General features: G+C 36.9%; 1 protein-coding gene across 1 annotated transcript in view; it reads right to left on the bottom strand.

The window, feature by feature from the left end:
* ARMC4 (armadillo repeat containing 4) overlaps positions 1–23,716 on the bottom strand; it is an 81,260-nt gene that overhangs the window by 10,433 nt on the left and 47,111 nt on the right. The window contains exons 16-18 of the mRNA XM_032238053.1: positions 13,778–13,892; positions 5,023–5,211; positions 2,889–3,110 (exon numbers count right to left, since the gene is read on the bottom strand). Of these exons, the coding sequence (XP_032093944.1) occupies positions 2,889–3,110; positions 5,023–5,211; positions 13,778–13,892 (526 nt within the window). The remainder of the gene's footprint in view (positions 1–2,888; positions 3,111–5,022; positions 5,212–13,777; positions 13,893–23,716) is intronic.

The raw sequence follows: 23,716 nt of genomic DNA, 5'->3' as shown, positions 1-23,716 counted from the left end.
GGATAGAGTTAAAGAATAAAAGAATTTTGATTTTAGAAGGCCATGATTTGCAAGCAGGCTGGCATACATTCCTATGGGGTGATAAAAATAAAACGCACAAATACTTCCAAAAACATTTAATTAGAAGAATGTTATTGCAAAAAATCCACTATGTGAAAATCCCGAATTGGCTATCACCGACAGAAAGGACGATCCATCCAAATTTTATAGATATGAATAAAATGCTAAGATACAGAGACTTAATTGACAGACAGGGAAATTTAAAACAGTTGAAGAATTGGCAGAACAAAACATGATAATTGATTAGCTAACCTACTTGCCTAACCTAAATCAAAAGTAAACACAATAATGATACTAAATTATATGACATCGAAACAGAACCACATGAATTGGATCAAATAATTCAAAGCTCAGATAGAAAGATGATAGGGAGAATATACAAATTTCTTAAAGCATAAAATGGAAGAGGAAATTGTGAAAGAACAAATGATAAAATGGGCACAGAACTTTGGCTATAATATTGAATTAGATAAATGGGAAAAATTTGGGGGAACAAACTTAAAAATGACACTATCGGTTGCACACAAGGAAAACCAGTACAAAATGTTTTACAGATGGCACCTGGCACCAACAAGGTTAGCTAAAATCTCAATAAATAGCTCCCCAAAATGTTGGAAAAAGATACAAGCCTATAAAATCCATGTTTACAATGGATTTTTACAATGAAATATTTTTACAGTGAAAATGCTGAAAGCGAGTTTGGAAGACTGTAAAATCTTCAGAGCAATATTCAATAGTGATGAATATTGAACTGGTTTAATTAAATATGTTGTCAGTGACCAGACTTGGTCAGTGACCATCAATCTGTTTTAATGAATGTGGAACACTGGGTTGTATTAGAAAGTTTTTTCTGTTCATTGGAAGTCATGAACTTGGTCACAGTGGTTTTATTTATGGATAGACAGATTTAAACTGCTTAATAGTCACAAGCCATGATCCTCAACAACTACTAAACTAATCACTATCTATAATGAATCTAGCAATAATGCAGACACCAACATTCCAGTTGTGGTATGAGAATTTTAAAAAAGGAAACGGGTAGATAAAGGATGAAAAGCTAGGAGTATTATTCAAGACATCCCACTGTTTAAAGGAAGCATTAATAAAATACCAAGAAGTTGCCAAAAATCTCTTGCTGTAATACTCTGTACTTCTTTCCGCCAAATTATAATTGTGCAATAGCTCCCCACAAAAGCATAAGCAATGATAGAGTTTGTCTTCTAGCCTCATTACTATGAATTCTTGATGGGAGACTATAAGAAAAATCCTAGGATGTGTTATAAACTTGAATAAAAATATATGACAACATAGAAGGCAAAAATTCTAAGAAATTTAGCTTGATTTGTGATTGAGACATACACACACACTCACACACACACACACACACACACCACATATATAACGTTCTCCAGAAAATGTAAAGGATTTGCCATTGATTTGACATATTTGCCATTTGATTTCTTGATTTTTTAGTCTAAGCTACAATCCTAGGATTTTTCTCCTAGTTTCCCATCTAAGTACTAACCAAATATTACCCTGCTTAGTTTTTTTAAGATAAGACAATCATTTGCTTCTGCCATCTACTGAATCCTGAATTAAAAAGAGGTCTGCATAAGGCATGATTATTCTATGTATGATTCCTATAGTTTTATTGCTCCATCAATTCTTGCAGCTAACCATCCATCTTGTTCCACAGCCTGATGACAAATCACTGCTACTTACAATATTGTTGGTACATAGGACAGCAGCACCACTATCTGTCCATTATTATGCAATGCTCATAGCTGCTGGTATGTTTTATTGCAAAAAAAAGGCTCCCATATTATATGCAGCATACAACTAACCTTTTAAAGCAAACAAAAGGAGGCATGAAAGTATTCAAATTAAATAGAGAATGTTACTTATATAAATAGGTCCATATTCTAGCGTGACTAATTTCTATAAAATTAAAATAAATTTCTCTAATTCCTTAGTGAAAAAGACTTAAGATTAGTCCACATATTAAAGATCAATTCTCAAACAGTATGGAAAATTGCCATCCTATCTGGTGCCAGAAACTGAGGTTTTCAGATTGTAAAAAGTTTTTAAAATCAGTTATATGTATACTATAAAAGTCCATTTTTCTTATTGAAGTAGGATAAAAGGACTTATTCATTATTTTGAGTTTTCCAAAGTTGAATGTTATGTAACATGATTTTAAACCTTTGAATCAATTATAAAATTCTTTTAGTAGTAATAGCAATAGCAATAGCAGTTGGACTTATATACCGCTTCATAGGGCTTTCAGCCCTCTCTAAGCGGTTTACAGAGTCAGCATATCGCCCCCACAGTCTGGGTCCTCATTTCACCCACCTCAGAAGGATGGAAGGCTGAGTCAGCCTTGAGCTGGTGAGATTAGAACCGCTGAACTGCAGATAACAGTCAGCTGAAGTGGCCTGCAGTACTGCACCCTAACCACTGCACCACCTCGGCTCCTTACTAATTAATGACATCTATTCAGACATTCAAGTGTGATAATATTGCTGTGAGGCAAAGTGCAATATAGTTTAGCTAACTTACAATGGAATGAGGAATTCTGAGGAATAGCAGGGCCACATTTTTTTTTCTAGTTACATGCAGAGAAACTAAAAAGGTAAAAGCTAACATAAACGGTATACTACATTAAGTATAAAAAGGCCAAGAAGATAGGCGTAGAGAGAACATTGTTAAGTGCCTAGGTGTAAGAATATTGTGCAATTTGAATTCTATCGTAGAGAAGGTAATTTCTGATAGTCATTTACCTAAGTGCATTGGACCACAAAGATGAATGAAAGAGCTAGCTATCTTACCTTCACGACTCCATTTTCATGCATGGTAATGCAATTGTTGGGATCCTCTGACAGCTGATACAATGCTTGTGCAGTAGCTCGGTGAACTTCTGGATCACTTGATTTCAGATAACGTACCAAAGGGGCAACAGCTTTGGTATCTCCAAAACCAATCCTGTTACTTCCCCACATGCAGCAGCGAGAAATGGCATCAGCTAAATGCCGTCTTAATTTGTCATTGTTCTAAACCAAAAGGAAAAATAAATTATAATAAAAATATATCCCTTAATGTCTTAATGGAAGACATTTCACATAATAACAACTATTAAAAATATGAAAGGAGCTTTAAAAAGGTTGGCTTCTTTGTTCTTAATGCTTTATTGGTTATTAACATCATGCATGCATGCATGTATGTATGTATGTATGTATGTTTTCATAGATTTTCACAGGTACAGGTATGCAGGTCTTGGCATTTTTGGGTCTTTTCCCATGTAAGATTGAGAGTATTTTGGCGAGGTTTCGACGAGGTCCCACTTGCCATCTTCAGGCTGGCGCCTTCGGCTTCATGCTTGTGCGAACAAAGAGTGATCGGAGCTGCCGTCTTTCTATAAATATTGGTGTGTGTGTGTGTGGAATGCTGGCTTTGTTGCTGTAAGTGGGTTGGTTGGCTGTGTTGTTACATCTTGATTAGTTGATGTAGTTGGTGCATGCAGATTAGTCGGCTGTTTCGTAATATCCTGTGTGGCTGAGGTACTAGCTGTGTGCCCGTTAGTCTTTTGTGTTGTAACGACCTGGGTAATGGGCTGTGTGATGACATCCTGAGCTCTAGTGTAGTGATATCCTGAGTCCTGTGCTGCAACATCCTGGCAGGTTGGCTGCATTGTAACATCCTGAGCCTTTGCGTTGTAACCTCCTGAGTTCTGTGATGTAATGTCCTGAGCAGATGGCTGTGATGTAACATTCCAGGCTTTAGTTTGGCTCCAAGTTTGCAATCTAGCCATATGTTCATGGTGTGTGTCAGTTTGTTTTGTGTAGGGGTCGGAGGGGGGGTGTAGCAGTTGGTGATGCCGCTGTGGTATGGCTTCTGGATGGTGGTTGCATTTTGTCTATGGGATGGGTTTGGGTCTGGTGAGGGTGATTGGTGGTAGTGTCCTGTGTTGTTCTGGATCCAGTGTCGGTTTTCATGGCTGGGACTCATTTGTTGACTAGGGCTAGTTTCCAGATGTCGGGTAGGCAGGAGGTATCGTCACATTTATTCATGTTGTGGGGGTGTTTCTCTATTTCAATGGCTTCCATAATTATTCTCTTGTTGAGGTGTTCAGTTTTAGAGATTAATTGGTTCCTTCAAAATCAATTTCATGTCCTGTTGCTTTAAGATGCTGGAAGTTTTTTCTTCTTGTCTGACCGCGTTCTTGTGTTCTGCGATGTATGCATTTATTCTCCTATTAGTTTGTCCAATGTTTATGGCTGGGCAGATTTTGCATGGTATTTCATAGACTCCTTGGTTTTCTAGCTGGATCTTGTCTTTGGGGTTTCTCTAGATGCTGGGTATTTTTTGGTCAGTGTCGAAAGCTGTCTTGACATTGTGTTTGTGGAGAATTTTGCTGATTTTATCTGTGGTGCCTTTGATGTAAGGGAGGAGGGCGATGCTGTTGTCCTGTTCTATGTCTCGTTCTTGGGGGGAGGGTCTCCTTTTGGATTAGGTTGGTAATTGTATTTCTTTGGAATCCGTTGGATTTTAATACGTTTGTGAGAGTGTGTAATTCAGTTTTCAGGTGGTCTTTGTCGGCTAGGCATTTGGTTCTGGAGATGAGGGTCTTGACTATGGAGTTGATCTGTGCAGGATGGTGATGGGATTGTTTGTTTAAATAGTGGCTGGTGTGTGTTTTTTTCCAGTAGACGGTGCATCCTAGGGAGCCATTGGGTTTTTTGTAGATTAGGATGTCCAGAAAGGGAAGTTGGTTGTTAGCTTCTATTTCTATAGTAAATTGTATTTTGGGGTGTAGGCTGTTGAGATGTATGAGGAAATTGTCCAATTTTTCCTTCAGAATATGAAGATTTTGAAATAATGTTTAATCTTTAACTGCAGAAGTTAAAATATGATATTATACAGTGTATTTCAGAATATTAGCAACAAGAACGAAGTTTCACTTACTGTATTCGCTAATTTGGATAATAAAGGAACAACACCATGATCTGTTATAACAGCTAAATTCTCTTCATCTTTTGCTATGTTGGTGATTGCAGCACACACACTTGCCAAAACTTCTTTATTTTCAGATTTTAAAAGATTAACAATTAGTTCCAAACCACCAACAAATGAACGAACCATTTCACCAGCATCCTAAGTGAAAACAAGACAAATTATAACATTTTATTTCTGTAAGAAATTTTATAACTTGATCTCAGCAATTAGTGACGACAGAAATATCTTCTTCATAGATGATCAGGTTTTTCTAGCATCATGGCAGACATCATTACTTTCTACCTTCAAAAGTATAGTAGCTCTATGTACTTCACAATTGCACCTCTGGGTTGCATGTGATTTATGAGACCAGAAGATCATTACAGCTACTGCTTTTCAAATGAACATACCATGAAAAACATACTTATCTGCCAAAATTCTAAAGTGTTGTATCTCTTTCATGCTTCAGAATCATAATTTTACATCTCATATTAGTCTGAACTCTTACAAACTAAATGCTGCTTTGAAAAGGTACGCTGTTTATAAACATATCCTTACAGATAAAAGCATATCAAAAAATCAGTAGTATTTTCCATTTGGAGCATCTTAGAAAGCTTAAGATGTCAAAGGTAATTTATCAACTCTGGTTGCTTTTGCCCAAAAATGTGATGGTGTGGCTGTGCAAATAAACCTGAGTTACCAAGAATCCTCTGTGGATTATGATTTCTTCTGGAGAACCTATCCTTGTCCAATTCCATTGCCTACCATTTTAAAGGAAACCATCTTAAAGTCCATTTACAGGAGGATAGGAAAAAAGAGAAAATTCAGCATGTCTTTTCTGCATTTCATAAAACACTGTTATATAAGAAAATGAGCTTATAACATAAAGTAAGTAATGAATATGTGAGCCAGCTATCTTGGAAAGTACACATCTGAGGAATATAATTCTGAAGCAATATTTTGTTAGTCCAGACCAATGGCATACAAAATGAGTTCTATAATGAAGATTAATACTTTCTACCTATAAAGAGTTCACCATTATGGGATATGAATACATATGATTTAATACCGATACAAATATTAGAGTAAATATTTTATGTACAATACTTTAAGTTTCATTAAGATTTAGTACAATTGCCACAGATCAGAACAATGCATATTCATTCTTTTGTCCTTAAAGATATTATTGTTAGGTAATAACAGCTAAAAAGGAAAGTACTAATTCTGTTAATTTAATGCATTCATCGTCTGTGTTTCAGCTTGCAAAAGCTAAAGCCAATTATATGCAGAAAAGGTTCAAGATAGAATTAATCTGAAATACATATACTTCTCATCATTTTATCTTAGCTCAATTTTATCTTATATTTAATTTTAGTTTATTTACAAATGTTTTAAGTCTCTAGAACAACCTAGAATTTTGATTTAAGTAAACCAATATTCTTTTCAGCTACAAGCCTGAATTAAAAGACTTCTCAATTAACGAGGCAGGAGGGCCGTCACTATACGCTCAGTCAAGATCTTTAGTTTACAGCCTTTAATTTATTAGATTTACTTATTGTTTTAAAGTATCTTTTTAATGTTTTAAAATAAAAATATGTTTTTTATTACCTTTACATACTAAGTATCAGTTGAAACATTTATATCTGGCCATGAATATACAAATTAACCTACTAATACTTTATATCAATATACTAATATAAATTCACCTACTAATACTTTATACCAAATAAGCTTTAGAATGTAGAGTATTTTGGTATCCTAACTAATGTACAATAGTTTTTTTAATTAACACAAAAATATTGCCAAATGAAAAACAGACCCAGACACAAAACAATTTTACCATAGGTATTATATATAACAACTTTCTAAAATTAGACAAGATTATTTCTAACAATAGTAAGAACACAACAAGAGATTTGATGGTTAGTTAACAAGAACTGAAGAAGACTTGATCATGGCAAGATATTACTGTAATTAAAAACTTAAATGTTTTGGAGCTTTACATTTCAGTCACATGGGGACAGCAAACAAGGAGAACAATAAATAATTTGAAAACTATGAGAAGAAATATATAAATGAAGTCAGATAAAGTATATTTACTATATACAGTAATAAGAAAGTACTCTGATCAGAACAATTATCTGCTCTTTTCAATGGCAGTATAGTTCTCTGAGATTCTAAGAGCCCAATGAAAGATGATTATCCTGATACTGAGTTCCTTCATGAATCACTATAGTAGCTATTTATTCACAAACAAAAATATAGTTCTGTTTGCCCCCAAACTTCACTGTAGATTTAGCACATATGCTTTTAATAATTTTAATAGCTGAAATGTGTATTTCTTTCATAATATTTAGTAATTAGATTACAAATTTATAACATACACTACCTGTCAATTACATGTGCCCAGGCTGTCAAACTAGCTCTTCTTACCACAAACTAGATCTTCATTTGTAGCTTTATGAAGTATTGAAAATCCAAAAAGTTAATTGAAATAACCGTTAAAACTGTTTTGTATATGCATATTGTGATTAAAAAAAATTATTGCCTTAAATAAAGGTTTTTGTTTGTTAAAATTCACCAGACTGCTATCCACATTCAAAAGTGCCTGAATCATTTTGGAACCTATCAGTCTTTGTTTGGGATCAACATGGCAACCTTCTGCTAACAAGGCAGACTTTGTAATCCCTGAATGTTTTTTTTAATGTTTACATTATTCACCACAGGGAATAAGTAGTATCATGACTACAAATTGACTTTCCAATATCAACAGAGCTCAGAACACTTTTCACTGCAATTCTTCATAATTATTTGCTTAGATTGGCTAATATACTTCCACTCTGTCACAGCAATTACTTCTACCGTTATGGTTTGTAGCTATTGAATTAACCGGCTAATTAATCTAAATCTACTTCTGCTAAGAAGATTCTGTTGCCTCAATACTGCTCTTTAAGCACACACACACACACACACGATTAATTCTGATATATGCTTTACCACTGCATAAAAACAATCATTAGCGCTATGCAGGAACAACATTTGCCATGATATACAGATATCCTCTTCTATTGCCCATGCAGCATGCCTTTTAATTCCTCAATGCCCCAATGCTGGCAGCCAAGGTACACCTGGATCTGTTTGACTGTGATGAAAGAGGAAAGCTTCCTCATAAACACAAAGTATCATTTATTATAACCCTGGCTCTTTCCCCTACTTTGACATTAAGGAAGTGATCCTGTAAATTATTTGCCTTAATCTTAGCATCCAGTAATTTCTACAAGTCAACTCTGCAACTTTCCATGTATTTTTATACAATCCTACATTCAAAGGTTTGAGATCTATCAGTTCAATAATATTGTGTGGGATGGTAATAAACTCTTCCAAAGATGGTTCATTTTCAAATAGGAATCAAAGTATGATAATTACATAAAAATTAAAAAGAGGGACAAATGATGATAACTAGAGATCCACTGACTCCAGTGATTTCCCATAGAGTTATGAGCACACTCTAAATTCTTTAAAATATCAAAGAAAATTAAAAGGGCAATTCTTTTACAAGTTAAATCATTTGATACAGGGCAAAAGGAAGCTATTTTTTTTCTGATACTGAGTAAGTGTGTCTCTCTGGTTTTGTTAGTATCTTCATAGAATCTTTATTGCTTGCTAAGTCTAAGATAGAGAAGGACAGTATCAGAAATGGCAAAATTCTTATATTAATGCAGAAGCAGCATAGCTTTTATTTTCTATTTAACTCTTCAGGGATATTGGAAAATATAAACTTAATATTCCTTGCTTACTTATCAATTCATAGCTATAAAAATAAAGAATATAGATGAGGAATACACAGAATACAGAATATACAGAATATACATTTTTAACGAAAGGGATAAAGAACATAAAATGGGTGAGCTTGGATTGTGTTGCCATGACATCCTTTTTGACTCTATTCAGCCCAACTGTTGATGCTGCTAACCTTAAAGCAAGTTTTTAAAATGATGTCTTTTAAAGAAAAAATAAATTTAGTTTTTGGTCCTCAAAAAAATCCATTCCTCCCTTTCCTTTTTGTACTAACTTGGAGCATTTGGCTAGAACTCAGATTTAGGTTTCAATAGTCCTATAATATTTGATATTCAATGGGCAATGCCTATAGAAAGCATATTGCATATTCCTATGTAAGATTTTTTAAAAATCCCAAGTAATAACATGAACAAACCCAGTGATAAATTCCTATGTTTCCTAATAAATATTTTGCAAAAGAAGTCTCTACCTTAAAAGATACAAATTTCATACTCTAGCCTCCATTCCCAAAGTCTGGACCCTTCTATAACATGAGGGCAGTGCTGATACATATTGGTATGAGAATTATATGTTCTCTCTTCAGACATTAATGCGCTTCAGAGGAAACATAATAAGGCTAAATTTGCTGCATTTCCTCTGCAATGATGGACAGGCAGTTACTTACTGCAAGAACTCCCAATTCATCCCATGTTCAGGGATTTCCATTCTCCTCCTGAGCAAAAGAGAGCCAGTTTGGTCTAGTGGTTGAGGCACCAGGTTAGAAAGCAGGAGATCATGAGTTCAATTCCTACTTAGCCAGCTGGGTGACTGTGGACAGTCATTCTCTCAGCCCAACCCAGTTCTCTGGGTTCCTGGGTTTTTCTTGTGAGGAAAATAGGAGGAAAATGTGTTGGATATATTTGTCATCTTGGGCTCAAGGTGAGGTACAAATTTATTTATATATAATATATATATATATTGCCATGGTACCTTTAACTATTTACTGTACTCTTTGCTTTTCCTCTGCTGGGAGGAGGACATCTGCCCTGCCCTCTTCTTTTCTTTAGTCATGTGAAGCAAATGGAATGAACGAGGAGCAAGGTAAAGAGGGTAGAGCATCAGCTAGCCATGTTTTCCTACACTGGACAACTGAAGGAAGTGTTGGCCACCTTATGGAAATGGGAGGAATATGTAGAGTACCATTCAACAGTGTGTAAACAGCACTGATGTTTGGGAAAAAAGCCAATAACCATTGGAACATACCTTGTCTTTCGTCTTCAGCTTAACTCACTAAATATTACCCTTGCTGACTCTGGCATGGTATTACTTATATTTTGGCTCCCTTTTTCTAACCTTGTTCAGTTCCCTTCATGTGTATCTGGCTTATATTAATTTCTCATCTTCTTTGTGTCAACACACCCTAACATTTCCATCCTTCCATCCATTTGATGTTTCACTGTGTCTTTCCATCTCCTATTTCTTGGAGGTGGTGCATGTTTTATCAGAATTCTGGTAACTATTCTTATACTAAACAGCATATCCAATTTCTTCAAGTGTGCATGTCTTTGACTTGCTGCTCATTTCCATTTTTGCTCTTGCCAAATTTGCTATGGCTTATTTGTAGTCAAAATAATTCTTGCCCCCCTCACCCTCAATATGTCTATTCAGTTTATGGATAAACATATAATAGATGAATAAAAACTAAATAAACTATTTTCTAATTTGGAAGCATACTCTGAATTTGGTATTCACAAACTTTTCAATTTACAAGTTAGCAAGTTGGTTAAATATAATTCCTTTTCAGAAATGATAAACACCATTCCTGTTAAAATTTGTTTTATGAATCAAAGTTGAATATTTCATATCCAGTTTTATTTTCTCAGTGACGTAGTCATGGTAGAAACCTAGTATAAATAATAATAATGTAATCAATGCAAGAGAATGATTATAGATGTGACATTCTGATCAAGCATGATTAATAACTCTATAGACTTAACTCCTATTTAGTAACTTTAAATAAATAACTAAAGATTTAATTCATATGCAAATCAACTGCCACCCATATAAAATGTGTGCAAATCCAAAATATAGTTCAGATGACTCTTAGAACATATGTGACTAATACTATATATCTAATCCATTAAGCAGAATAAAGTTATAATATTATTACATATATTATGTAATATGTAAGTTTACAGAAAAAAAGCTGAACATCAATGCATACCCATATAACTCCAATATTATGCATAGGAAAAAGTATGTACATATGAAAGTACAATATAAACTAGATGATAATAGTTCATACTTTGGACATATATATTAGCTCTTTCATTCCTTCTTTCTTGCAATTGATTCTACATTTATGTATTTCTCCACATAGTACTAATCCATAGAGTGGCTGAGGGCTAGAGAAGACTAAATGATTGACAACAACATTTCTCCAGAAGATAGGATCATCTTCAATCAGTTCTATTTCATCCTTAATTTTACATCTATTTTCTTTATTCATTTAATTAGCTAATTCATACTCTTTACTTCTCTTATATTCAAGACACAATATTCCATGTACTTTGATCATCACCAGATGGACCTAAAAACTCTAACGTCCACCATTCATCTTCACTTTGATTAACTGAAGCTTTCATGTAACATTTATTAAAATAGTAAAAACATAAACTTAATGTCTAGTCTTAGTCACACCTATCCCATATGTAAATTTCCCCACTAAGAAAAGGACAATACTGGTCAGTTTTAGCACATGTAGTTTAGTACATCATTAGTAAACTCAAAGCCTGATTTTATAACAGGTCATGCCAGAATAATCTTATTGCATTCTTCAACAAAGTGACAAAATTAGTGGATCAGAGGAATGCCGTTGATATAATTTACTTGGACTTCAACAAGGCATTTGATAAAGTAGACCATAACCTATTACTAGATAAAGTAGAAAAATGTGGGTTAGACAGCATCACAACCAGATGGATTTGTAACTGGCTGACCAACCGCACTCAAAGTGTAGTCCTCAATGGAATTGCATCTACGTGGAGGGAAATATGCAGTGGAGTACCCCAAAGCTCTGTTTTAGGCCCAGTACTCTTCAACATCTTCATCAATGATTTGGATGAGGGGATAAATGGGGAACTCATCAAATTTGCAGATGACACCAAGATGGCAGGAATAGAAGATAGGCTTAAGATACAGAAGGATCTTGACAAACTTGAACATTGGGCACTATCTAACAAAATGAAATTCAATGGTGAAAAAAATAAGGTTCTATATTTAGGCAAGAAAACCAAAATGTAGAGGTACAGTATAGGTGGTACGATGCTCAATAGTAGTAACTGTGAGAGGGATCTTGAAATCCTCGTGGACAACCATTTAAATATGAGCCAGGAGTGTGCAGCAGCTGCCAAAAAAGCCAACACAGTTCTAGGCTGCATAAACAGAGGGATAGAATCAACATCATGTGAAGTGTTAATACCACTTTATAATGCCTTGGTAAGGCCATGCTTGGAATACTGCATTCAGTTTTGGTCACCACGATTTAAAAAAGATGTGGAGACTCTAGAAAGAGTGCAGAGAAGAGCAAGAAAGATGATTAGGGGACTGAAGGCTAAAACATTTGAGGAATGGTTGCAGGAACTGGGTATGTCTAGTTTAATGAAAAGAAGGACTAGGGGAGACATGATAGCAGTGTTCCAATATCTCAGGGGTTGCCATAAAGAAGAGGGAGTCAAACTGTTCTCCAAAGCACCTGAGGGCAGAACAAGAAGCAATGGGTAGAAACTAATCAATGAGAGAAGCAACTTAGAACTGAGGAGAAATTTCCTGACAGTTAGAACAATTAATCAGTGGAACAGCTTCCCTCCAGAAGTTGTGAATGCCCCAACTCTGGAAGTCTTTAAGAAGATGTTGGATAGCCACTTGTCTGAAACAGTATAGGGTTTCCTGCCTAGGCAGGGGGTTGGACTAGAAGACCTCCAAGGTCCCTTCCAACTCTGCTACTGTATTGTATTGTATTGTATTACATTGTATTGTATTATTATTCCAGATATGTTCATGTTATTCCATGTGAGTTAAAATCCCTAACTATGGAAGTCAATATGATATTATCTGCATCTCACCAACTCAGAGACACAGAGTGCACTGACACAGGATGCAAAGTAATTTAGCAATAAGGTAGGGTAAAAAAATCAATCTAATGTGAATCTTTAAAGTTTAATTAACCAGCAAAAGAGATTATTAGCTGTTTCATCTAGAGTAGCTAATATTTTAATATAATTCTAGAGAACCTATGATAAAAAAACAGCACTTTGTAGAGGTAGGATAAATCAAATTTATTACAAGTATGAACGAAACACAATAAAACAGAACTATAATACTGTGTGGGATTGTGTTCATGCAGTCTAAAGTTGCATTTGCCTTTTTGCAACAGCCATATTGTATTACTAACTCATATTCTGTTTGCAGTCAGTTCTATGACATTTGTTAGAAATCCTGTTACCAAGCCAGATATCTCCTATCCTGTATCTGTGCATTTGTTTCCTAAATTAGAATGTGTATTTTTCTGGCATACTATTATACTATTTCTGTAACTTAATATTATTCTGAATTTTTGTATGTTTTGTGAGATTATTATTTATCTTTCCCCTTTTTTACAAATTTGATAAGGATCCAATAAGTTATGAAATGAAAATATTGGTAATAGGTGCTAATTGAGCACCAAGACTTAACCCTTGTGATACCCTACTAGTTATTTTAATAACTATTTCCAGTATGATAAGGCACAGTTCTTCTTTGCTATGTACCTATTTAATTGTCATAATATTCAGCCAACCCTAAGTAACTTGCTAATCAGAATATTACCAATACATTGTCAAATGTCTTGCTAGGAAATAAACTAACATTTGGTGATTATTTGGATTATAATTTCAATGTATTTATTTACCTTTGCATTTTCAATACAAGGACAAATTGCCCAGGCTGCGCTGGCCTGAACACCTGGGTGAGGATTTTTCAACAATGACCATAATAAGCGAACACCATCCAAGCGATCAATTATCCTATCAAAAAGAAACATGAAAGATATTTAACTGAAAATTAGAAGATATAAAATATGTGTTTGTTTGATTAATTGAATGATAGCTTATTTATCCAAGTTCAATTTATTCAATTCTATCATTAAGACTATGGATATTCTTTATGAATAAGTTTATTGTAGTAATTTTTAAATAGAAATAAACTATTTTTTAAAATAATTGGATGGTTGCATATTCATCATTTAGAAATATAATTGTACATATTCAAAATATATACTTTGTATTTGTTGGGTAAAATATACAATTTCATAATATTTTGCCTTAAAAATAATTCCTCAAGAAAATAAAAATAAAATACTATATAGAAGGACTCTAGTAAACTTTGCAAACAAGCCATGTGACTTTTTAACAAGCTTTATGCAAAGTCAAACCAAAATTTAAACATACTGGTTTCTTTCATATAGCAATAAATACTTTCCAAAACAAATATTTATGCCAAAAAGCTATGTACTTTATATTGAGTCTATGTTTAATTTATTTAACTTGCTCTATGACATATTTTAAATATCTATGTGCTCACCTAACATTCAGAATGAAAATGGGTCACACTACCACAGTGCACTCTTTGTTGGGTATGAATAACGTACAACTTGTTTCTCATGCTTTCCCTAAGACAAGACTAACACTGAATACTCTGTTATAATTGCTTAAACATACTGTAATCAAAGTATCTTCATGTCTAGCTGAAAAATGAATTATCATCAGAGCCATCTTTAAACCATCTGTCTTCTGTTTATATATCAATCAGTCTAGGGGATCATAACTTCATATTAAAATCCACAGAGTACTTTAAAATGGAGAGGAAGACCAAACAAAACTTAATATCCTTTACAAACTTAGTTTTGTTCAGGAAGATATGCAAAATTCAAAGCAGATGAGGTGAAGATAAAGAGACTCCAGCATACTTTGATTTATAACCTCATGTTTAATTCTAAAGTTTGTCCATGTCTCTAATTGTGAATACATTCTTTTGTAAATAAAATAGATATTTTACCTATGTAGAAATCAAACAAGAACATCTAATTTATGTTCATTATGTAAAATGAGTTTGCAAGGAATGGAAAACGCAAAATCAATCTAATACATAATCAACAATTATAACCCAGCTAGAATGCTTTAGAAAACACAATTTTGTCTAATGTAACTGCAGCTTTTACTTCAATCAATGCAACCTAGTTATATAAGTTTGCTTCCAACATCCAGGTAATTTGGAAAAGACTAATATTAGCTTGTTGGAGAGAGCTACTGTCAATTTCAAACATCACATAATGCAGACAAATTTATATTGCCAGCATAGATAATGCAAAAAAAAAAAAAGAAGAGGTTTTGCCTGGAAAGTAGGAAATAAAATTTTAGACTAACAAAAATTTAAAAAGTTGATAGAAATAGAATGAAAAACTATTTAAGAAACATGCGATCGAGGATAAATGAGAACCGTAAAATCTATATAATTAATTCTAAATTCTAGTCCAATATTTCAGATATTTTGATATTTTACAAACATGTATGTATTGTAACATTTTACAATCAACACACAAATACACACACACACATTCAATCGTATTTAGTTTCAATGTCTGTTTAATTATCTCTTAAACCATCCTACTTCTAAAACCCAGATCTTAGTTTTAGCAGTTTAGAATGAGGCAGCCAAGCCTGACAGTAATCTGATCAAGATCTCTCAACAAGGCCCTACATGACAGTGACTTCCAGATTTATACGCCTTCTAATCAAAGAATTGCATTATATCAACTGTACCATACTACTATTTAACAAGATAAACATTTACTGTTTTATTTGATACAACCCATCCAGTTATAGATTTGAAACATTCTGTTGCTATTGCTACAGCATTACATTACTCTGTCTTTCTAATCTCCATTGTTTTCTATTCCCATTTTCCACTTTCATTACCTGTACAAGTTCATTTGCAATCAGCTTTGAACTATAAGTCCAGCAATTCTGAATAGGATTTGCATCTCACACAGCATCCGCTAGGCCTCACTGTATAAATGGAGCATAGTATCCTCTCCTCAGTGTGACTGTGCAGTCCCACACCAAACTGTAGATCACATTGTGACCTAGTGTATGGTAAGGGCACATACCAGACCAGTAATTGATTGTTTTTTTTTCATATAAACAATGCTGCTCTTCAATGATTAGATGGTCTAGACCAGTGGTTCCCAACGTGGGGCCCAGACCCCACAGGGGGACAATTTTATTTTTAATGGGGGCAATTTGAACCTTGTTTAAACCAAGTTAATGGCCTTTTAGGCTTCCTCCACATGAGTAGAATTCACTTTTTGAGTAAAGTAAGAATTATATGTGTGTGGGGGGGCATCAGGATTATAGAGATGCTTAGGTGGGACAAAAAAAGGTTGGGAACCACTAGCCTAGATATTGTTTTTTGAACATAGACCTTTTTAGCATTTATATTTTGCTATGTTTTACCATTCTAGGTGAAATGTTAATATATATTGGTAGTTCTTGGTGATATGCCATATGCTAAATAAAAAAGTAATGCAGTCAGGCCAAGTAAGATAACAAGAATTGCTTCTGATGAATCTAGTGTTCTGCTTCCTACTCATCCCTTATTATTTTAATCATAACACTCTACTTAAGGTAATGTTTGCTCTCTATCTAAGGTGACCAGACATCCTGATTTTGGTGGGACAGTCATGATTTATAACCATTTGTCCCGTGTCCCAGGGCATTTTTAAAAAGTCCCGATTTTCTGGCTTCATGTTGAAAGCCCAGTGGATTTGCTTAAGAAATCCTAACCGGGGCAAGACAAAAGACACTCTGTCTAAACCTTCTCTCTGTCTCAGTACTTTCATTGAAGATAAAACGTTAAAGCAAGAAAAACCCCCACCCATTTTATTTACTTTTATAAGAAAAGATGACCCAGTACCATAGAGCTCCAGGAAATACTTGGCTAGAGAAGTTGCGAGTGTTCCTTCCTGGATTTTCTGGAGGGGAGGGGCACGAAGGTTGGAGGTCGGCTCGTGTGGAAAAAATGGTGGCAAAGTTTCTTTGAAAAATATTTCCTTGACTAATTTCACCATTTTAATTTGCTCAGTTCTTTGTATTAACATCTACATCATTCTGGGTTAACTTGGAGTGCTCACTTGTGCCTGCTGGTAAGTGAGCTGGGTTTTTTTCTTTTATTTTTTTAATGTATTTTAAAATAATATTTTATTTATTGTGCATAGGATTTTTTAAAATAGTTTTATTCTGTGTGGATTCTTTTTTTAAATTGTCTTAGACTATTTTAAAAAAAGATTCCATCCAAAATAAATTGAAGTAAAACCATTTTTAAAAATTCTATGCACAATACTTTGAAATATATTGCGCATAGAATTTTTTAAAATAGTTTTACTTCAATTTATTCTGTGTGGAATAGTTTGAAATGTTTTACTTCAATTTATTCTGTGTGGATTCTTTTTTTAAATTGTCTTAGACTATTTAAAAAAGATTCTATCCAAAATACAAAATACCAGCTGCAGTTATTCACTTAAGAACTGTGGCAAGAAAGGTGGTATAATGACCAAAGTTACGATGGCATTGAAAAAAGTGACTGATGACCATTTTTCACACTTAGCGACCCTTTTCACACTTAGTGACCGTTGCAGCAGCCTCATGGTCACGTGATCAAAATTTTGATGTTTGGCAACAGTTACAATTTATATTTGTAAATTGTAGTTATGTTGAAATAAAAAAAATATTACTATTTTTGCATTGTATGAAAATTTTTGTTGCTCCGTATAAAATTTTAATCAAGCCCACCCACCCACCCTGGTCAAAGGTGTCCCTCTTTACCAATCTGAAAATCTGGTTACCTTATCTCTATCCATTTATCTAGAGGTGACTATCTTTGAGGTCTAATTCTTAAGAGTTTTAATTCACAAAGGCAATGGTAAGAGCCAAAGGGCTGAAAGGCACAGAACCCACAAGCTTTCAACAAAAAAGACTCCTTACAAGAAACGGTTTGTGCTGGCCTTGCTATTGAGACCAGCAATACAATCCAGATGGTTTAGAATGGAAGCTCAAGCCCTGAATTGTCCAACTGGCCTGTTAGAGATAAACCAATGCTGCAAATAATGTCTTCACCTTGACGCTCTTATGACCAGTTGCCAGAAACATTGACTCATTTTCTAGTCTGATTTTTTGGATGCAACAGACTCAGTTCACTCTTTGCACTCTGGAGTATGGAACAGTTTAGCTACCTCAGCTGACTCTTGAACTGCTAACTGACCTTGTCTTTGCTAAAATCCTTGGCTCATTGTTACTTGACTAGAAGGAAAAGTTGTTTCCTTGCCAAGCACAGTGGTTCCTCTAAAACAAAATGACAAAACGGCTTGATTGGTTTTAGAATGAACTATCTCCTATATAAGCCTCAAGTGGCAGGCAAGCTTTTGCTCTATGCTAAAAGCCATAGCAAAATCAAAACATATTTTAATACAAGTCTTATGTTTTTGCATAGAATTTTAATCATGAAGAGACAAATACTATAAAAAGAAATGGACAAAAATATTCGTAGTTTGCAAAAAATGAGCTATTTTTAAAGAATTGAAATATTATTCATTTTCATTTATTTATGACCATAACAAAAAATTTAAAGAATGTTTGAAAGTAAAGGAGGGGAGGGGAGGGCAAAGGAGAGGAGAGGAGAGGAAAAGAAAGGAAATGAAAGCCCTTTAGAATCTTGAAATCTGGATTGTAACACTGAATAGACTCAAGAATGTCCACTAAAAGTTAGCAAGTGATCATGATTTGTGACCCCACTGGCTTCCCTACTGACTTTCTAGGGAAGATGGCAGGAAAGATTGCAAATGACAATCACATGATTTTGGGGTGCATAGCAGCCAGTCCTAAGTACAAAGAGATTGCCAAGCACCCAGACTGCAAGTGGCAGCAAGGACCTGCAATGGTTATAACTTTAGGCAATGTTGAACTGTCAGTGAATGAATGAATGATCATTAAAGGAAAACTACCAGTGGTTAGAAGATCTATCTCTCTACTGCTTTCATTTGATCTGATTGTATAACCTGAATACATAAGCTATGACAAACATTATGACAAACACCCTTTCCTAAAGAGCTAGAGCTGTTTCTTAATCGTATGTACCTGTTTGAGCTCCTAGAACATTATTCTCCAGAACTTGTGCTACTCCCATTAAGATTAGTTTTGATTACTTTCCACTTCTTTTCTATTATCCCAGTGAGTGAAGTTGTTTCCAGCTCTAGAAGGGCCATCAATAGTATAATCATTCTTTAAGAGATATTCACTATAATCTCAGAACTGTAACTCCTATGTTTTCCCGCCCTTACTTTTGCACACAAGAAAAACCATTAAACAAGAAGAGAAAACAAACTTTTTGAACAGTAGATCTGGAGGCCAGTCATTCTACAAAACACTAATGGTTTCCTAAAATACTGTGTATGTAAAACAATCTTGGTCACATTGATTACTTTTGCAATTGATACTGGAATATGTCTGCTAGACCCTGATTATTGTTGGTTATGCAATTGCTTTTTTAAACTAATACATGAGCTCATTTTTTTTAAATGGATTGCAGGGTTACATTTGTTTTACTGCCAAAGTAACATTCTAAGTGAATCTACAGCAAGCCAGTTTTGTGCTTTAATAATTTGATATTGAATATTTCCAGGGTAAACAAGCCTCAAACTTTCTCAAAGACACATGCACACACTCAACATCTGTTTCTTATAGCTATCATCCTTTTTGTTACACCAGTATATGCCAGAACTCTCAAGAAGTCTGACTGCATCTCCTGCCAATTGAGACCACATACACAAATGTAAACAGTGTTATACTGAATATATATATATTGCGCTCCCTGGTAAGATTACAGGTTTCAAGTCTTACAAAGCACAATCTCATCTTTTGGAAAGCCACAGTTCAACTCTTGTAAACTTAAACAAAAAGTTACAAACTGCTTTGATAAATAGTATTGTAAATCTGAGTGTCAAGCTACATCTGGTTGGTTTAGTGAATCTTAAATTTTAGTGCATAAGACTTACTGATAGAGTTAAATAAGATACAACATAAAATATTTTTTAAAATTTACAATGTAATTGTGCAGGATAGATAAACAAACAGAAACACCCTCAAACAAATACACTGGGGAAAGTTTTCTAACATGTTTTATATAGTCTAAACCAGCCTCTAGACCAGTGGTAGTCAACCTGGTCCCTACCGCCCACTAGTGGACGTTCCAGCTTTCATGGTGGGCAGTAGGGGTTTGTTGCAACTCTGCTTTATAAATTTTATAAAGTAAAGTTACTTCCCTACTTTATAAATCACCATTACTGTGGAACCGGTGGGCGGTTAGAAAATGTTACTACTAATAGAAATACAAAAGTGGAGGGTAGGTATAAAAAGGTTGACTACCCCTACTCTAGACTATGATGATTTGGTACCAGTGGTGTGTTTCAAAAAATTTTAGAACTTCTTCCGTAGATGTGGCCTGCTTTGTGGGAGTGGCTTGCCAGCCATGTGACTGAGTGGGCATGGCCAACTTGTAAAATGTGTGAAACTCACTTAACAATGCTCTTGCTTATCAACCAAAATGTTGACTCAGAAACTCTTGGTATTTAAAGCACGCAAGTCTTAAAGCTGCCAAGTTACAAGACCCTTGCACCTCTAACCCTTTAGAAAAAAAACAAACCCAGGGGTGTTCAAACTTGACAGCTTTAAGACTTGTGGACTTCAACGTCCAGAATGCCTCCTCCAGTCATGTTGGCTCAGGAACTCTGGCATTGAAGTGTGCAAGTCTTAAAGCTGTCAGGTTACAAGACCATTGCACCCCTAACCCTTTAGAAAAAAACCCTGGTTCTAAACAGCACGATAGATTTGTGGAACCTCTTCTATAGAAGAAGTTAGAACTGGCAGGAACCTACCCCTGCTTGGTACTCACCAAATGCTTTGTACAAAATCTCCCAGATTTTTCAGTCAACTTGGCTAAGAGTGCTAGGATAGGTCTAAAGGATGCTACTTTAGAGAAGGCTGGTCTCTGTAAAAATAACTACTTAAGGAAAAGCTGGATGAGTTACATAATACACTTTTATAAAAGATGGTGGCAATCGATGGCGGTAATCCCCGCTGCCTAGAACAGGTGATCAGCAGTATTCTGGGAAGCCAATCCAACCGTCAATCAGCTGCTTGGCAGTGAAGGCTCCAGCATTCCCGGAAGATGGTAGTTCAGCTCAATTGACCAGTGGTGGGCGCAACGGAGCAGAGCCCTGACCAGCCACATGCTGACGTTGACCAGAGATTGACCAGACTATTTGCTGTTTGCTGCAAGGATGCTACTCAGATGAATACCGGATGGATGCTGGGAGGCAGAAGCAGATTTTTTTCTTGTTTTCCTCCTCTAAAGCTAATGTGCTAATATTGCAAAAAATTGAGATTGAGATTTGTTTTATTTATATGCCGCCCTATTCCCAGGGGGACTCAGGGCGGCGAACAATTCAAGGGGGAAAGGGAACACAAAAGTACAATACAAGTAGTTAATATAGCCAAGAGTCACACAGCCACACAAGTCGAGAGGGGGAGGGAACTCATCAACCCCAGGCCTGCTAGCACAGGCAGGCTTTAAATGGCTTTTCGGAAGGCCTGGAGAGAGGTGAGGGTCCGGATCTCTGCGGGGAATTCGTTCCAAAGGGACGGAGCTGCCACAGAGAAGGCCCTCCCCCGGGTAGTAGCCAGATGGCATTGGCTGGTAGACAGAACCCGGAGGAGGCCCACCCTGTGTGATCTAATGGGTCTTTGGGAGGTAATTGGCAGCAGGCGGTCTCTCAAGTACCCAGGTCCAATACCATGAAGGGCTTTATAAGTGACGACTAGCACCTTGAAGCGTATCCGGAGACCGATCGGTAACCAGTGTAGCTCGCGGAGGATAGGTGTAACGTGGGTGTACCGAGGTGCACCCACAATCGCTCGCGCGGCTGCATTCTGGACGAGTTGAAGTCTCCAAATGCTCTTCAAGGGCTGCCCCCTGTAGAGCGCATTGCAGTAGTCCAGTCTTGAGGTCACGAGGGCATGAGTGACTGTTGCGAGTGCCTCCCGGTTCAGGTAGGGACGCAACTGGTGCACCAGGCAAACATGGGCAAATGCCCCCCTGGTCACAGCCGACAAATGATGTTCTAAGGTCAGCTGTGGGTCCAGGAGGACTCCCAAGTTGCGAGCCCTGTCTGAGGGGTGTAAAATTTCACCGCCCAGCCTGAATGATGGAATACTAACCAAATTTTTGGGAGGGAAACACAACAGCCACTTGGTCTTGTCTGGATTGAGCACAAGCTTGTTAACCCCCATCCAGACCCTGACAACCTCCAGGCACTGGCACATCACGTCAACCGCTTCACTGAGTTGCCACGGGGCAGACAGATACAACTGGGTATCGTCCGCGTATTGATGGTATTTTATCCCATGCCATCGAATGAACTTACCGTATATACTCGAGTATAGGCCGAGTTTTTCAGCCCACTTTTTGGGCTGAAAAAAGCTGCCTCGGCTTATACTCGAGTCAGTGAAAAATTTGCCCAAATGGAGGAGAAAAAGGGGCGCCCCTTTTTCTCCTCCATTTCGGGACCCAGTGGAAGTTCTCTGCACGAGGTGAAATGGCCGGCAGCAGCCTCACTCTCCTGCCGTGGCTTCCGTTTCAGTCGCGCAGAGAACTTCCACTCGCTTCCCGGGCTTGTGTTCTGATGAGGGGGAAAGAGAGGACTTTCCTTACGCCCGCATCAGAGCTGGACGTAAGGACTTTACCCCATTGATGAGGCGGGCGGCGCGGATTGTAGCAAGGACGGCCGCCGATCGCAGCCTGGCTGCGCTGGCGGGGACGGGCGGGGCGGGGTGGGATGAGACTCCCCACTCGCCAAGATGGTAGGACTCCAAGTCCCATCCCCTCCACCCGTCCCCACCAGTGCAGCCCCTGCCGCATCAGCCGGAATCTAATTTCCCCCTCATCAGAGCTCGGCGCGGATTGTAGCAAGGACGGCCGCCAATCGCAGCCCGATTGCGCCAGGGGGTTCCGCTGGTGGAAAGAAAGTCCTTCTTTGCACCAAGCGCTTTTCCCTCCCAACTAATTATAACTAATTATATTAATTAGATAGATCAGTGTTTCTCCACCTTGAAGACTTGAAAATATGTGGACTTCAACTCCCAGAATTCTGGGAGTTGAAGTCCACACACTTTCAAGTCTCCAAGGTGGAGAAACACTGAGATAGATGATCCACGGTGTTTATTTTTGGAAAAAAGCGCCTCCTGCTCTGGACTGCCGGGAACGCGATCGCGTCTCTCTCTCTCTCTCTTCCCCCCACCCCCGGCTGTTCCCACCCGGGAATGTTCTGGCGGGCTAGGCGGAGGGTGCGTGTGCGTGCATGTGTGTCAAGGGTGGGGAGGCTAAGAGGGCGAGGTGAGATCCTGGCGGGGACCGCATTTCACCCGCCGAGCTTCCTTTTCCCCCGTCTTTTCCTCCGCTCGCCGACTTCCTTTCTCCCGTGGCTGACAGGTGGGTGGGTTTCCCTCCTCCTCCTCCCTGCTGGACGTGGATCTGCGGCGTGGGTGGCCGTCCTTGTTGCCCGCCGGCAGCAGGTCGCGGCAAAGAGAGGGAGAGGGAGAGAGAGAGAAATGCCGCCGCTCCCCGGCTCGCCTCTTTTTCCCGGGATCGCCGTGATGCTTTGAGTTTTCCTTCTGCGGAGGTGGGGTGGAAAGAAGAAGAAGTGGGGCCCTTCCCCGCTTCTTCTCGGACTACCTAAGCGTTG

This window comes from Thamnophis elegans, chromosome Z (assembly GCF_009769535.1).
Source record: "Thamnophis elegans isolate rThaEle1 chromosome Z, rThaEle1.pri, whole genome shotgun sequence".
Lineage (NCBI taxonomy): Eukaryota > Metazoa > Chordata > Lepidosauria > Squamata > Colubridae > Thamnophis > Thamnophis elegans.
This window is presented reverse-complemented; position numbering and strand designations above follow the sequence as displayed.